The sequence below is a fragment of the Oncorhynchus nerka genome, linkage group LG22 (genome assembly GCF_034236695.1).
Source record: "Oncorhynchus nerka isolate Pitt River linkage group LG22, Oner_Uvic_2.0, whole genome shotgun sequence".
NCBI classification, from domain to species: domain Eukaryota; kingdom Metazoa; phylum Chordata; class Actinopteri; order Salmoniformes; family Salmonidae; genus Oncorhynchus; species Oncorhynchus nerka.
The window spans coordinates 91,885,191-91,900,397 of NC_088417.1; the positions used below are offsets into that span (position 1 = coordinate 91,885,191).

At 43.8% G+C, this 15,207-nt stretch overlaps 1 protein-coding gene and 1 long non-coding RNA gene across 3 annotated transcripts in view; one reads left to right on the forward strand and one right to left on the reverse strand.

The window, feature by feature from the left end:
- Positions 1 to 516: 516 nt before the first annotated feature.
- LOC115105988 (protein AMBP-like) lies at positions 517 to 8,347 on the forward strand. The gene is made up of 10 exons (XM_029628549.2): positions 517 to 692; positions 962 to 1,104; positions 1,653 to 1,729; positions 2,062 to 2,178; positions 2,552 to 2,653; positions 2,884 to 2,945; positions 3,235 to 3,316; positions 6,924 to 7,091; positions 7,400 to 7,576; positions 7,793 to 8,347. The coding sequence occupies exons 1-10, from the start codon at positions 579 to 581 to the stop codon at positions 7,819 to 7,821; spliced, it is 1,071 nt and encodes a 356-aa protein (XP_029484409.2). The 5' UTR covers positions 517 to 578; the 3' UTR covers positions 7,822 to 8,347.
- LOC115105989 (uncharacterized) overlaps positions 5,084 to 15,207 on the reverse strand; it is a 28,109-nt gene continuing 17,985 nt past the window's right edge. For both annotated transcript variants that reach the window (XR_010460596.1, XR_010460595.1), the window contains 2 exons: positions 7,746 to 8,791; positions 5,084 to 6,464 (listed from right to left, as the gene is read on the reverse strand). This is a non-coding gene — a long non-coding RNA (uncharacterized LOC115105989). The remainder of the gene's footprint in view (positions 6,465 to 7,745; positions 8,792 to 15,207) is intronic.

Below are 15,207 nucleotides of genomic sequence, written 5' to 3' on the forward strand. Positions count from 1 at the left end.
AAAAATTGTCAAAGACTCCAGCCACCCCAGTCATACACTGTTCTCTCTACTACCGCAAGGCAAGTGGTACCGGAGCGCCAAGTCTAGGTCCAAAGGGCATGTTTTAAAAATGTTTTTATTCTTTATTTAATTTTGTACCTATTTTTCTCCCCAATTTCATGGTATCCAATTGGGTAGTTACAGTCTTGCCCCATCGCTGCAACTCCCGAGGAAATGTGTGTGTGGGGGGGGGAGATCGTTGGGCCAATATTGTTTTAGCTATGCATGCTACTGCTCGGTTGTGCTTAAATTTGAGATATTTTTTCCTATTAAATTTAACATAGAAGTCCAATGTTACAGCGACAAACAGAGAGATAAGGAGAACTTTGCTCTGTTTGCGGTTTGTTTTCTGCTGGAGTTTGAGGGGGTACAGGAAGGGGTAGACACACATGGTCATTGGCCATTGGCTTGCTAGCCTAATCCAGTGGAGGGGGTTGAGGTTGAGGGTCGGAGGGGGTGGAGAGATTAGCTCTCCCAGCAGTTCCAAGAGCTCAGGGTAAGCCTCAGTCAGAGGTTGGTATCAGAGACAGGAAGACAGAATGCAGCAGGTTGTCGTACTCGCGCTCCTCTTTGGCCTCGTTTGCCTCCTCCATGGAGTGCCCTTGCTTCCCGAACCTCTCTTCCCCACACAGGAGAACTTCGACCTGACTAAGGTCAGAGTGTCTTCCGTTTCTCAGACCATGGATCTGTCTCTCGCCTTATCTGATCTATTAGTCATAATCAGTAGAGTAATTGGTTTGGAAATTCTTCGTAACGTTACTTGATGGCCTAATGGCCAATAGACTGATTCGGTTGAGTTGTCAAGCTATGCAGATTTTGTGATTTTAGTGTGTTTATACGCCTCAGATGTCTAAATACTTGCTGTTCCCAGTACAGTATTACAGGTTGTTAAAACCTTTCCATCTGTCTCTCTATTGGTCAGTTCATGGGGAAGTGGCATGATATTGCGGTAGTGTCCACCTGGCCCTGGATGCAGCGCCACAAGGGAGATGCAGCCATCGGAATCCTGGAGCTGCAGGCCAGCGGCACCGAAGACAAAGTCAGCATGACAAAGAGCATGAATAAGTGAGGTTACACACACACACACACACACACACACACACACACACACACATTGATATTCGTGTCTCTGAACTGTACCTAATAATGGAACTGGATTCACCATAGCTTTAAAGACCCAATGCAGTCAAACTTCTGTTTGAGACGAACGCTGTAAAAGTGAGATCAGTGTTATTACATAGTTGTTGGTTAAATAAAATGCAATTACAGGGGACGTTCTAATCAGCAGGTTTTGTATGGGTGGAGTTTAGGCTTGCCTGGTGACATCACCAGGCAGTATAAGTTATTAGACCAATAACAAACAGTTCCAAATCTCTGCCAATAACAGCTAGTTTTCAGGTTACATATCCCTCCAATTAGGCCCCTCACTCAGACAGTCCTACCTAATTATTGTTTGAGGAATAGTTTTTTAGATTTGAATTCAAAACAGTAAGGTACTTAATTGTTAAGCAGATATTGAGATTAAAACGTCTGCATTGGCCTTTAATTCAATATATGCTGTGTGTGTGCGTGCGGGTGCGTGCGTGTGTGTGTGTGTGTGTGTGCACGTGCAGGCACGGGACATGTCAGCAGATCTCTGGTGATTACAAGCTGACCGACACACCTGGAAGATTCACCTACCACATCGCCAGTAAGTCTGTTTGTCACTTCCTCTCCTCAACCGTGTCTGAAAACTTGACCTTCCCTGTCCTTGTTTTCTTAAGTCCTCTCAAAGCTAATTGGAGGAGAATGTTCAAGGGAGGTACCTTGGATCCTCTCTTACAATGCGCTTTGAGAGGAATTAAGGAAACAAAGACAGCTAGTAACGGAGGAAGCCAGGATGTGACAGCTAGTAATGTTTCCATACACAGCCTGTGTATTTTTGTAATCGATGAGAGGTCAACGGTGAGAGCTAATGGGCATTGTGTACTATATTTATGCTCGTACTCTCCTACCATATAAGTCCATGTTTCCTTCATGCAGAGTGGGGGGCTGATGTTGATGCCTATGTGGTTGACACTAACTATGATGAGTACGCCATCGTCATGTTCAGTAAACAAAAAGCAGAAGGCGAGAAGACAAAGTCTGCCAAGCTATACAGTGAGTTTCACTCCAGTGTCCTGTATTTAACTTCACACCACTGAGACAGTAGCCTGATACCAGATCTGTTTGTGCTGTCTTGCCAACTCCTTTGGTTGTAATTATGATTGTCACGACAACGGCCATAGGATTTGGCTATACAGTCAATCAAAACCAATTGATTTGGCAATAGAGCAGCACAAACACAAATATGATAATGACTATAGGAGTTGGCAGGTCCACAAACAGATCTGAGACCAGGCCTCTCAGACACAGCTATAGTGTTGTTATATTCAGCAGCAGAAGATCTGATCTGAGACCAGGCCACTCAGAAACAGCTATAGTGTTAATTATATTAAGCAGTAAAAGCCAATTAAAATGCTGCCTCCTTCAGGTCGCACCATGGAACTGTCACCCACTATCCTGGAGGACTTCAGGAGGCTGGTAAGGGAGCAGGGCATGGCTGACAACGCAATCATCATCAAACAGAACAAAGGTAGAGGCACACACACAGGGGCGGACTGGGACCAGAAATCGGCCTTGGCATTTCTAAATCGGCCTTGGCATTTTCCTTCAGGCCCCCATTATTAGCCGAATATTTAAAGTTAAACAGGCCCACTGGGCAAAATATGGACCAGCCAGTCCGCCCCTGCACACACATGCACAAATACATCCACTATGTGTCTGGACATTGTTTGACCTTTGAACTCCTGTCTCTGTCCACAGGGGAGTGTGTACCAGGAACAGAGCCTGTAGCATCAGAGCCTCAGCCTGAGATCACAGCACCGGTACTTCCTGTATTAAATTATTCAATGTTGAAGTTGTACCGCGTGACAGAGTCTGGGATTATATCGAAAAGTGGCTTTGGTTAAAGGCATTACAGAAAGTAAATCAACATTTTCCTCAATGAAAAGCATTGAAGTTAAAGGCATTACAGAAAGTAAATCAACATTTTCCTCAATGAAAAGCATTGAAGATAATTGGAATTGGAATTTCAGTATACTTCCTGAATTGATTGGAATTCAAATGGAATTTACACCAACCCTGCTGAGTACTCACCTGTCTGCCTGTCCCCAGAGAGCCAAGAGGAACATAGTCCTCCCTGAGTTGCCCGCTGAGGAGGGTTCTGGTGCCGGAGTCGTGATGTTCAGGAGTGAAGGTGAGAGTGCATGGTGGGCCTACTAGGCCCTTGACCTCTACATTGAAGGTACGTTTTAGCATCAGCTCTGTGTGGGTCTAGTCATTGAATGGCTAGAACTTGCTAGAACACATTTTTGGTGTAGCTCCGGACAAACATAGCTAATTAAACTCATTCAAGAATCAGGTGTGCTTATCCAGGCCTACAATAGAAGCGTGTACTGTTAGGGATACTGGAGGACTGAAGTTGAGTAACACTCATGTATATTACATGTAATTACAGTGTACGATGGAGTCCGAAATTATTCCCACTATTGATAACGACAAGCAAAAATGACTGTATAAAATAAATAATTCAAAATAGTGAGCTATATCATATGCTCAAATAAATTGGGAAATTATTTTATTTATACTAATACAATTGCTCACTATTTAACTTCTTTGGGACTGGGTGGCAGTATTGAGTAGCTTGGATAAAAAGGTGCCCAGAGTAAACTACCTGCTACCCAGGCCTAAAAGCTAGAATATGCATATAATTAGTAGATTTGGATAGAAAACACTCTGAAGTTTCTAAAACTGTTTGAATGATGTCTGTGAGTATAACATAACTCATATGGCAGGCAAAAACCTGAAAAAAAATCCAACCAGGAAGTGGGAAATCTGAGGTTTGTAGTTTTTCAAGTCATTGCCTATCGAGAGATAGCTGCGTTCCATTGCATTTCTACAGACAAAAGAATTCACCGGTTGAAACATTACTGAAGATTTATGATAAAAACATCCTAAAGATTGATTCTATAATTCGTTTGACATGTTTCTACGAACTATAATATGAATTTTTGCCTGTACTCCTGAGTTTGGATTTGTGTACTAAACACGCAAACAAAAAGGAGGTATTTGGACATAAATTATGGACTTTATCGAACAAAACAAACATTTAATGTAGAACTGGGATTCCTGGGAGTGCATTCTGATGAAGATCATCAAATGTAAGTGAATATTTATAATGCTATTTCTGACTTCTGTTGACTCCACAACATGGCGGGTATCTGGACGAAAACAAAGTGGAGCAAGCTTTCAGGTCGCCCGTCCCAACCACAACAGTACACTTGGCTATCCACCCAGATAGGAAATGGCTACTTCTTCTTCATTTCTCAAAGGAAAAACATTAACCAATTTCTAAAGACTGTTGACATCTAGTGGAAGCGATAGGAACTGTAAGCAAGTGCCTTAGAAATCTAGATCCACATAGAAAACCCTTTGAAAAGAGAGTGACCTAAGAACAAAAAATACTGGATGGTTTGTCCTCAGGGTTTCGCCTGCCAAATAAGTTCTGTTTTACTCACAGACATAATTATAACAGTTTTAGAAACTTTAGAGTGTTTTCTATCCAAATCTACCAATTATATGCAAATCCTAGCTTCTGGAATAGTAGGCAGTTTACTTTGGGCACACTATTCATCCGGGCGTGAAAAGAGTGCCCCCTAGCCTTAAGAAGTAGGGGGTGAAAATTATTGACACTCCTGTTTTCAATACTTTTCAATACCTCACCTTGCGAGGATAACGGCAATGAGCCTTTTTCTAAAATGTTTTATGAGTTGGAGACCACACTGGGAGCGGTCTTAGACCAATCCTCCATACAGAATTGTTTATACCATTCAATGAATCTATTTCTTCTGCACTCGTAGATACCAACCATTCTGTGTGATTAACAGGGGGCTGAGCTAGAGCGTTGTTTGCATAACAAGGCCGGATCCCGAAGGGGCCTGGGACTTGGTCTTTTTACCAAAACCTCTGTAGAATCTGAATGTTTTGAGCTACAAAAGTCTCATGAATATGCACGTGTAACATGTTTTGCTCTATGACCTCACAAGCGTCGTTAGAAGGTAAGGGGTTCTTCTACATAGAAGATCATAGTAAATCCCAGGACATTTTTTTAAACCTTTATTTAACTAGGCAAGTCAGTTAGGGGCAGAACGACAGATTTGTACCTTGTCAGCTCGGGGATTTGAACTTGCAACCTTCTGGTTACTAGTCCAACACGCTAACCACTAGGCTACCCTGCCGACATAGTGTCTATAATACTGTAAAGGGTTATTCTACAGAGAAGGTCATAGGACATCCCAGGACATAGTGTCTATAATACTGTAAAGGGTTATTCTACAGAGAAGGTCATAGGACATCCCAGGACATAGTGTCTATAATACTGTAAAGGGTTATTCTACAGAGAAGGTCATAGGACATCCCAGGACATAGTGTCTATAATAAGCTGTCACAAACTATTAACTCCACACAATTGTCACTGACTAGTTGGATATTCATTTCCCACTAAGCAAACAATTTCTGTACTTACACCATTCATAGAAATTCATTTTTATCAGGTTTCTGCTTTGCCAGACTTTTTTTTAAATTTGTCAAGAAAACTCATTGATCAAACTGTTCATGTCAAATGCATGTTCTACTTGTAGCCCCAGTTGTCCTGAAAGGAAATGGTAAAACACTTCATTGTGAGGCTAAATATATCTGGTCATGCAGAACAAAGAAAGTCAGATAAATAAAAAGGTGATTTTTGATGGGGTCTCGGGACTGATAGGGTTAACCATTTCTTTGTGGATTTTGATGTGTGCTTGGGGTTATTGTCTTGTGGAAAATCCACTTGAGGCCAAGTTTCAACCTCCTGGCAGAGGCAACCAGGTTTTGGGCAAACATTCTTGGGTACTGAGTAAAGTTCATGATGCCGTTGATGCCGTTGACCTTAACGGGCCTCCCGAGTGGCGCAGTGGTCTAAGCCACTGCATTACAATGCAAGCTGTACCACTAGAGATTCTTGGTTCGAGTCCAGGCTCTGTCACAGCCACCCACGACCGGGAGGCCCATGGGGCGGTGCACAATTGGCCCAGCGTAGTCCGGGTTAGGGGATGATTTGGCCGGCAAGGATGTCCTTGTCCCGATGCGCAGCAACGACTCCTGTGGCGGGCTGGGCGCATTGCACGCTGACACAGTCACCAGGTGTACGGTGTTTCCTCTGACACATTGGTGTGGCTGGCTTCCGGGTTAAGTGGGCATTTTATCAAGAAGCAGTGTGGCTTGGTTGGGTTGTGTTTCGGAGGACGCATGGCTCTCGACCTTCGCCTCTCCCTAGTCCGTATGGTGAGTTGCAGCGATGACTGTAACTACCAATTGGGGAGAAAAAAAAGATAATAATTCAATAAAGCAAAATTGCCCCTTAACATCAAATATCCACTACCATATTTATTTAGTAGGTATGAAGTTCTTTTCTGCTCATGCGTTCTCTCATTTCGATGCCAAACCCACCACTGGTGTGCGTGGCCAAAGACCTCTATTCTCATGTCATCCATGTGCATTGGCACTTGAAACCAGTGCCAATGAAACCAGTGCCAACCAAATAATTATGACTTATTATTAGTAAATCTCTTTCTCTGAGCAATTGTATTATGTATCAAATAATATAATTTCCCAAAGAAATTTAGCATACAGTATAGCTCGGTATTTGAATTATTTATTTTATACAGTTATTTTTGCTCATCTTTATCAAGGGTGTCAATCATTTCAGACCCCACTGTATGTCTATGGCTAAAACACACAATGCACTGCTATACATCTCTCTTCAGAGTCCTGTAACGCCGAACCGGACGCAGGTCCCTGTTTCGGGATGGTGCAGAGGTACTTCTACAACTCTACCAGTATGGCCTGTCAGCTGTTCACCTACGGAGGCTGCATGGGCAACCAGAACAACTTTGTGACCGAGAGGGAGTGTCTCCAGAGCTGTCGCAATGAGGGTGAGTGGATAGAGTGTAACACTGGTGCTTTTTCTGTTGGTGAACCACACTCGTGTTACGGGTCATCTTGTCTAAGAGCTTGAAACTTGCGTTAGCTCCACAGAGCTAATGCCTTCACTTTAGCTCAGTGGGCTTATACAGTCTTGTGGTGCGTAGGAGACACAGGCTTGACTTCTAACCTAGTTGATGATGTGACAATGCTCAACCCACTTCAAGAACCAACATGATGTTCATGCCCATAGACTACGTGTGAGACAAGATTGTCCCTCATGTCTTTCCTCCTGTCTGGTGTGTGTGTCTCTCCACAGCTGCCTGTAGACTGCCCATGGATTCTCGGCCCTGCACTGGACAGCCCAAGATCTGGGTCTTCCACTCAAACTCTGGTCTCTGTCTGGATAATAAAAAGGACTATTGCCAGGTCAACAGTAACAAGTTCTACTCAAAGAGGGAGTGTGAGGAGTACTGTGGGGTGATGAAGGATCCAGGTAAGAGACACACACATATTGTCTGTTATAACAAGGTTGTTTCCCTGGGCCTAGGACAACACTGCCATGTCATTCTGATATCTTTTGGGATTACATGGTCAAATTGTACTGATTGTGAAATTAAGTTTTTCAACATATTTTTAGTGACCACAAAAAAGGCATTATTTACCTGGTTTTAGTCTGCTTATCTGATGTGAATGTGCCTTTGTATTACAGGAGAAGGGGAGTTCCTCAAAACAAACTAAAGGAGATGAGAACACAGAACGTACAGCACAGATCAACCACAGAACGTACAGCACAGATCAACCACAGAACGTACAGCACAGATCAACCACAGAACGTACAGCACAGATCAACCACAGAACGTACAGCACAGATCAACCACAGAACGTACAGCACAGATCAACCACAGAACGTACAGCACAGATCAACCACAGAACGTACAGCACAGATCAACCACAGAACGTACAGCACAGATCAACCACAGAACGTACAGCACAGTTCAACCACAGAACGTACAGCACAGATCAACCACAGAACGTACAGCACAGTTCAACCACAGAACGTACAGCACAGTTCAACCACAGAACGTACAGCACAGATCAACCACAGAACGTACAGCACAGATCAACCACAGAACAACCACAGAACGTACAGCACAGATCAACCACAGAACGTACAGCACAGATCAGATCAATATGTTGATCAACAGTAACACACTATGGATATCATACATTACCATAGAGCACAATAAAATGATGGATGAACCTGCTTGGCATCATGTCTTATGTAAACTTGATCCTGACTTTGTGCTGTTGAGTTTATAGTATGTTTGGTTAACCGCCACCAACTGAATGCAGATGATACACCCATTCATAGATGTAATATAAAGGTATATATTAGGGAAAGTTATTGTTCAGCCAAAGATATACAATATACTGTATTTCTTTTAATGTGTATTATGGTGGGATCTGATGACCAGTGTATGAGTAACCAGCAGAGGACGATGTTGCTCCATTTACAGTGACAGCCGTCTCCTAAATCTCTCCTCCCCGTCTAGCGCTGCTTGGCCCAACCAAGGAACGACTGGATCGGTGCTAGCTTCCTGCTCCTGTTCCCAGAGTTCCCGGCTGCTCTCTGCGCTGCGTTCCGCTGGCCGTAGAATGCTGGGAATATCCGGAGAGGAAAGGGGAACTGACAGCATGGAGGGACCATCTGTACAAGAGCACACCACCTGGTTAGACGAGAGAGAGGTGGCAAACAAATACAGCACTGGGCCAGCTAGGGACTTGAGCACAGACAACTCTCACACAAATAGTAGCACGTACACATGGCTCAGTAGACCATACAGTTTAACTTTCAGACAGAAATCAAATAAAATACACGTTGCCTCAGAGTCAGACACAATGATATATTCACCAAAAAGTGATCAGTCGGTGAATTTCCTAGAATTTTTCACTTTCTCGCGCAAGCATGCATTCAGTGTACGTGAACGCACACACACATGCACAGAGAGACAGAGAGAGAGATAGAGAGAAGTCTTACAGACTGACCAAATATGCTGCTGAGATCTACTCACACAGAGCCCACATACATAAACATATACTGAACAAAAAATATAAACTCAACATGCAAACATTTTACTGAGTTACAGTTCATATGAGGAAATCAGTCAATTGAATAAATTCATTATGGATCTGACATGACTGGGAATACAGATATGCATCTGTTGGTCACAGATACCTTAAAATAAATGGGTCTCACAATGGGCCTCAGGATCTCGTCACGGTATTTCTGTGCATTCAAATTGCCATCGATAAAATGCTATTGTGTTGGTTGTCCGTAGCTTATGCCTGCCAATACCATTCCCCAACACTACAATGGGGCACTGTTCACAACCTTGACATCGGCAAATCGCTCGCCCACATGACGCTATACACGTACGTGGTCTGCGGCTGTGAGGCCAGTTGGATGTACTGCCAAATTCTATAAAATAACGTTGGAGGTGGCTTATGGTAGAGAAATGAACATTCAATTATCTGGCAGTTTTGGTGGACATTCCTGCAGTCAGCATGGAATTGCACGTTCCCTCAAAACTTGAGATATCTGTGGCATTGAGTTGTGTGACAAAACGGCACATTTTAGAGTGGCCTTTTATTGTCCCCAGCACAAGGTGCATCTGTGTAATGATCATGCTGTTAAATCAGCTTCTTAACATGCCACACCTGTCAGGCGAATGGATTATCTTGGCAAAAGAGAAATAATCATTAAAAGGGATGTAAACAAATTTGTGCACAAAATTTGAGATAAATAATATGTTTTGTGCATATGGAACATTTCTGAGATCTTTTTATTTCAGCTCAAGAAACATGGAACCAACACTTTACATGTTGCATTTATATTTTTGTTCAGTGTACATAGTGAGCAAACATAGACCTGCAGCCTTATCAAGCGGGAGTTAATGCACCGACCCCCTTTACGTGTGAGGAAATGAAAACAATCACTCAATGCTGATATATGCCTCTTTTATAACAATATTTCAGTGTTAGCTATTGTAGTTGAAGTTTCAGTGTAGTTGGCATTGAAGTTGGCTATTTAATTGTAGTTTGCCCTATTTTTTTTAACACTGTTTCAGTCTTTCAAATGAAAAGGAAGTGCAATATCCCTTTCTGTTACAGCAGACTGTTACTAATGAGAGACTGACACACACACACACACACACACACACACACACACACACACACACACACACACACACACACACACACACACACTTTCTGTTGCAGCAGACTGTTACTAATGAGAGACAGACACACACACACACACACACACACACACTTTCTGTTACAGCAGACTGTTACTAATGAGAGACTGACACACACACACACACACACACACTTTCTGTTGCAGCAGACTGTTACTAATGAGAGACAGACACACACACACACACACTTTCTGTTACAACAGACTGTTACTAATGAGGCACTGACACACACAAACACACACAAAGTGGCAGAAAAGTACGTCAACTGTGACTGTCCGACAGACATGCTCACAGTATTTGCTGTTTGACCAACAACAAAAAAAGAAGAGTTCCCATGAAAATCCTCGGGATGTTTTCTATCAGCTTTGGCAAGTGAGACCAATGGAAAGCAAAGACACATGAAACTGTGAGACTTCAACACTTTTGGCAGAAAGTGCACCTCTTGCTTTCTCACAGAGGCTTAAGTGTCTGACAGTCTGAGCTGAGTGAATCACATAAGTGTTGTCGGTTAAGTCCAGCAGGTTTGGGTTTGTTGGAGCTCTACTCTATATGCAGTGACCCAAGTCATAGACTGTTCTCTCTGCTACCGCATGATATGCGGTACCGAGTGCCAAGTTCAGGACCAAAAGGCTTCTTAACCACTTCTATCCCCAAGCCAAAAGACTGCTACCACCCGGACTAATTTCATTGACCCCCCCGCCGCCCCTCCATTTGTTTTTAAAACTGCTGCTACTCGCTGATTATTATCTATGTATAGTCACTTTACCTCTACCTACATGTATAAATTATCTCAACTAACCTGTACCCCAGCACAGTGACTCGGTACCGGTAACCCCTGTATATAGCCTCGCTATTGTTATTTTATTGTGTTACTTTTAATAGTTTTTTACTTTAGTTTATTTGGTCAATATTTTCTTAAACTCTTTCTTGAACTGCATTGTTGGTTAAGAGCTCGTAAGTAAACATTAAGGTCTACACCTATTGTATTCAGCATTTCACGGTAAGGTGTAGACCTGTTGTTTTCGGCGCATGTGACTAATAAAGTTTGATTTGATGCAGTTTGGGAACTGGAAGGAAACTGCAGTCAAATAGTAGACGACTATTCACAACTGTGTTGATATGTTTGGACCACGATAGATCCTTAGTGATGTGGATTCCGAAGAACTCAAAACTCTCGACCCGCTCCACTTCAGGCCCATCGATGTTAATGAGGGCGTGCTCGGCCCTCCGTTTCCTGTAAACCACAATCAGCTCCTTTGTCTTGCGGACGTTGAAGGAGATGTTGTTGTCCTGGCACCACTCTGCCAGGGCCCTCACCTCCTCCCTGTAAGCTGTTTCATCGTTGATGGTAATCAGGCCGAGCACTGTTGTGTCATCAGCAAACTTGATGATGGTGTTGGAGTTGTGCGTGGCGACCCCGTCACGGGTGAACAGGGAGTACAGGAGGGGGCTGAGCATGCAGACTTGTGGGGCCCCCATGTTGAGGATCAGCATGACGGAGGTGTTGCTGCCTACCTTCTCCACCTGGGGGTCGGCCCGTCAGGAAGTTCAGGACCCAGTTGCACAGGGCAGGGTTCAGACCCAGTGCCCCGAGCTTAGTGATGAGCTTGGAGGGTACTATGGTGTTAAAAGCTGAGCTATGGTCAATGAACAGCATTCTTACATAGGTATTCCTCTTGTCCAGATGGGATAGGGTAGTGTGCAGTGCAATGGTGATTGCATCTTCCATGGATCTGTTGGGGCTGTATGCAAATTGTAGTTGGTCTAGGGTATCAGGTAAGATGGAAGTGACATTATCCTTTAACTAGCCTCTCAAAGCACTACCTTCTCTTTCTTGGGTACAGGAACAATGGTGGACATCTTGAAGCAAGTGGGGACAACAGACTGGGATAGGGAGAGATTGAATATGTCCGTAAACACTCCAGCCAGCTGGTCTGCACATGCTCTGAGGACGCAGCTTGGGATGCCGTCTGGGCCGGCAGCCTTGCGAGGGCTTAAATGTCTCTCACATCGGCCATGGAGAATGAGAGCTCACAGTCCTTGTAAGCGGAAGTGGCCCACGTCGGCGGCTCTGTGTTTTCCACGAACTACCTTATTATATGACTAACTATCAGTTTATATGAATAACTAACTACGAGATGCTCTACCTCTGATTCCCTCTCCCATTTCTCCTAACTACGAGATTATATGGCTAACTAACTACCAGATTATATGGCTAACAAAGTACCAGATTATATGCCTAACTAACTACCAGTTTATATAGCAAACTAACTACCAATTTATATGGCTAACAAAGTACCAGATTATATGCCTAACTAACTACCAGATCATATGGCAAACTAACTACCAGTTTATATGGCTAACTAACTACCAGATTATATGCCTAACTAACTACCAGTTTATATGGCTAACTAACTACCAGATCATATGGCAAACTAACTACCAGTTTATATGGCTAACTAACTACCAGATCATATGGCAAACTAACTAAAGTGGCTGTTCCACTGGATGTCATAAGGTGAAAGCACCAATTTGTAAGTCGCTCTGGATAAGAGCGTCTGCTAAATGACTTAAATGTAAATGTAAATGTAATATGGCTAACTAACTACCAGATCATATGGCAAACTAACTACCAGTTTATATGGCTAACTAACTACCAGATCATATGGCAAACTAACTACCAGTTTATATGGCTAACTAACTACCAGATCATATGACTAACTATCTGATTATATACCAGACCTCTTTTATTCTCTCCCCTCTCCCATTTCTCCTCCCCTCCTCCCCTTTTCTCAGAGCTCTACATCTCAACTGTGTGTGTGTGTGCTTGCGTGTGAACACGCTCTTTGACACTAGTAGTTGTGAAAGAACAACACAATGGTCTGCCCAGTCCCAGCAGCAAGCCACATCTCTCACATCTCCTCAGAGATATCCCTGGTGTGGGGTACTCTAATCAATGGCAAATCATTTAGCCTGTGCTGGTTTTGTGTCCTATTATAGGCTATACAGCCCCATTACCCCACTATGTCCTGTTGTTCTTTCTTGTTGAGTTTCATATAGTGGTGTTGAGGATGTCTGACAGGTCTGATGATTTAACTCTCCCACACACACACACACACACACGCACGCACACACACACATGCACACACATGCACACACACACGCACGCACACACACACACGCACGCACACACACACACGCACGCACGCACGCACGCACGCACACACACACGCACGCAGACACACACGCACGCACGCACGCACGCACACACACACATGCACGCACACACACACACACACGCACGCACACACAATATTTGAACTGCGAGAGCTGCAGGGCGGCCTGGGAGACACTGGATATTGCTTGAGAAAAAACAGATACAGCGTCACTTCTTAAACCCTAACTTACTTCATTGTGAATTGTGTCTGGGGTTTATCAGGGGGAAACACAGGCTGAGGGCAGAGTTTACTACAGTCACTCTGTGGTCTCTGTAAAACCGTCTGTGAAAACATGGACACTAGATCTGCATTCAAACTAATACATTTTGTGACACAATTATTTTACTGTATGTTTACATGGCTTTTATCATATGTAAATGCTTTAGAGGTCCATATATATAACAATCACAGAAAACAACTGGGGAATATAAGGGTTAATCTCCTTCATGTTGAAGGAAAATGAGTTGGCCTAAACATATATGGGGAATCATTAAGGCAAGGGAGATTGGGAAGGAGGAGATGGGGAGGGTGAGCATGGGGAGGGAGGAGATGGGGAGGGTGAGCATGGGGAGGGAGGAGGAGATGAGGAGATGGAGAGGGTGGAGATGGGGTGGGAGGAGATGAGGAGATGGGGAGGGAGGAGGAGATAGGGAGGAGAAGATGCGGAGGGAGGGAGGAGATGGAGAAGGAGGGAGGAGATGGGGAGGGAGGAAATGGGAAAGAGGGAGGGAGGAGATGGGGAGAGAGGGAGGAGATGGGGAGGGATGGAGAAGATGGGGAGGGAGAGAGGAGATGGGGAGGCTACTTCTCACCCCTCTTCCCCCTCTATCCTCTCTTGGATCCTCATTCTTCTCCTTCTCCACACTTCCCTCAATCCTCTCATTCAGCCTCTCTGTCCCTCCCTCTTACCCCCAGCAGTGTTAAGGGGGAGAGGGGCCAGAGGGACTGAGGGGGGATGACAACGGGGATAATGGAGCTTGCAGTAAGAGGGCCTGGTGAATAGGGCTATTCAGTGTGGCCAGCCAAACAGAAAACATCTCCCCTCTCACTTCAAACCCAGTTTCACTCTGTACAACTAGCTCTTTATATTCTGTGATTACTCTCCAACACACACACAGGCGTGCACATACACACACGCACACACACACACACACGCATAAAGAAGTGCAAGAATGGTGAGACGCATACCAACACAATGGGTAGCCTAGTAGTATGCAATATCTGTCTGTAATTATAACTGTAATCTGTATTTAATACCTAGTGTTTATGACATAGTCATAAACTACACAGTACAAAATATCATCCACATTATTCATTATTATTTCAACTCTATATGATAGCTATATATGTACATGCAATATATACTGAGATGAAAATATTTGTATTTTTTTATTGAACCTTTATTTAACTAGGCAAGTCAGCCAAGAACAAATTCTTATTTACAATGACAGCCTACCCCGACAAAACCCTAACCCGGACAACGCTGGGCCAATTGTGCACCGCCCTATGGGACTCCCAATCACAGCCATTTGTGATACAACCTGGAATCGAACCGGGGTCTGTAGTGACGCTGAGTGCCTTAGACCGCTGCGCCACTCGGGAGCCCTTTGTATTTATTAGGGATCCCCATTAGCCGTTGCCAAGGCAGC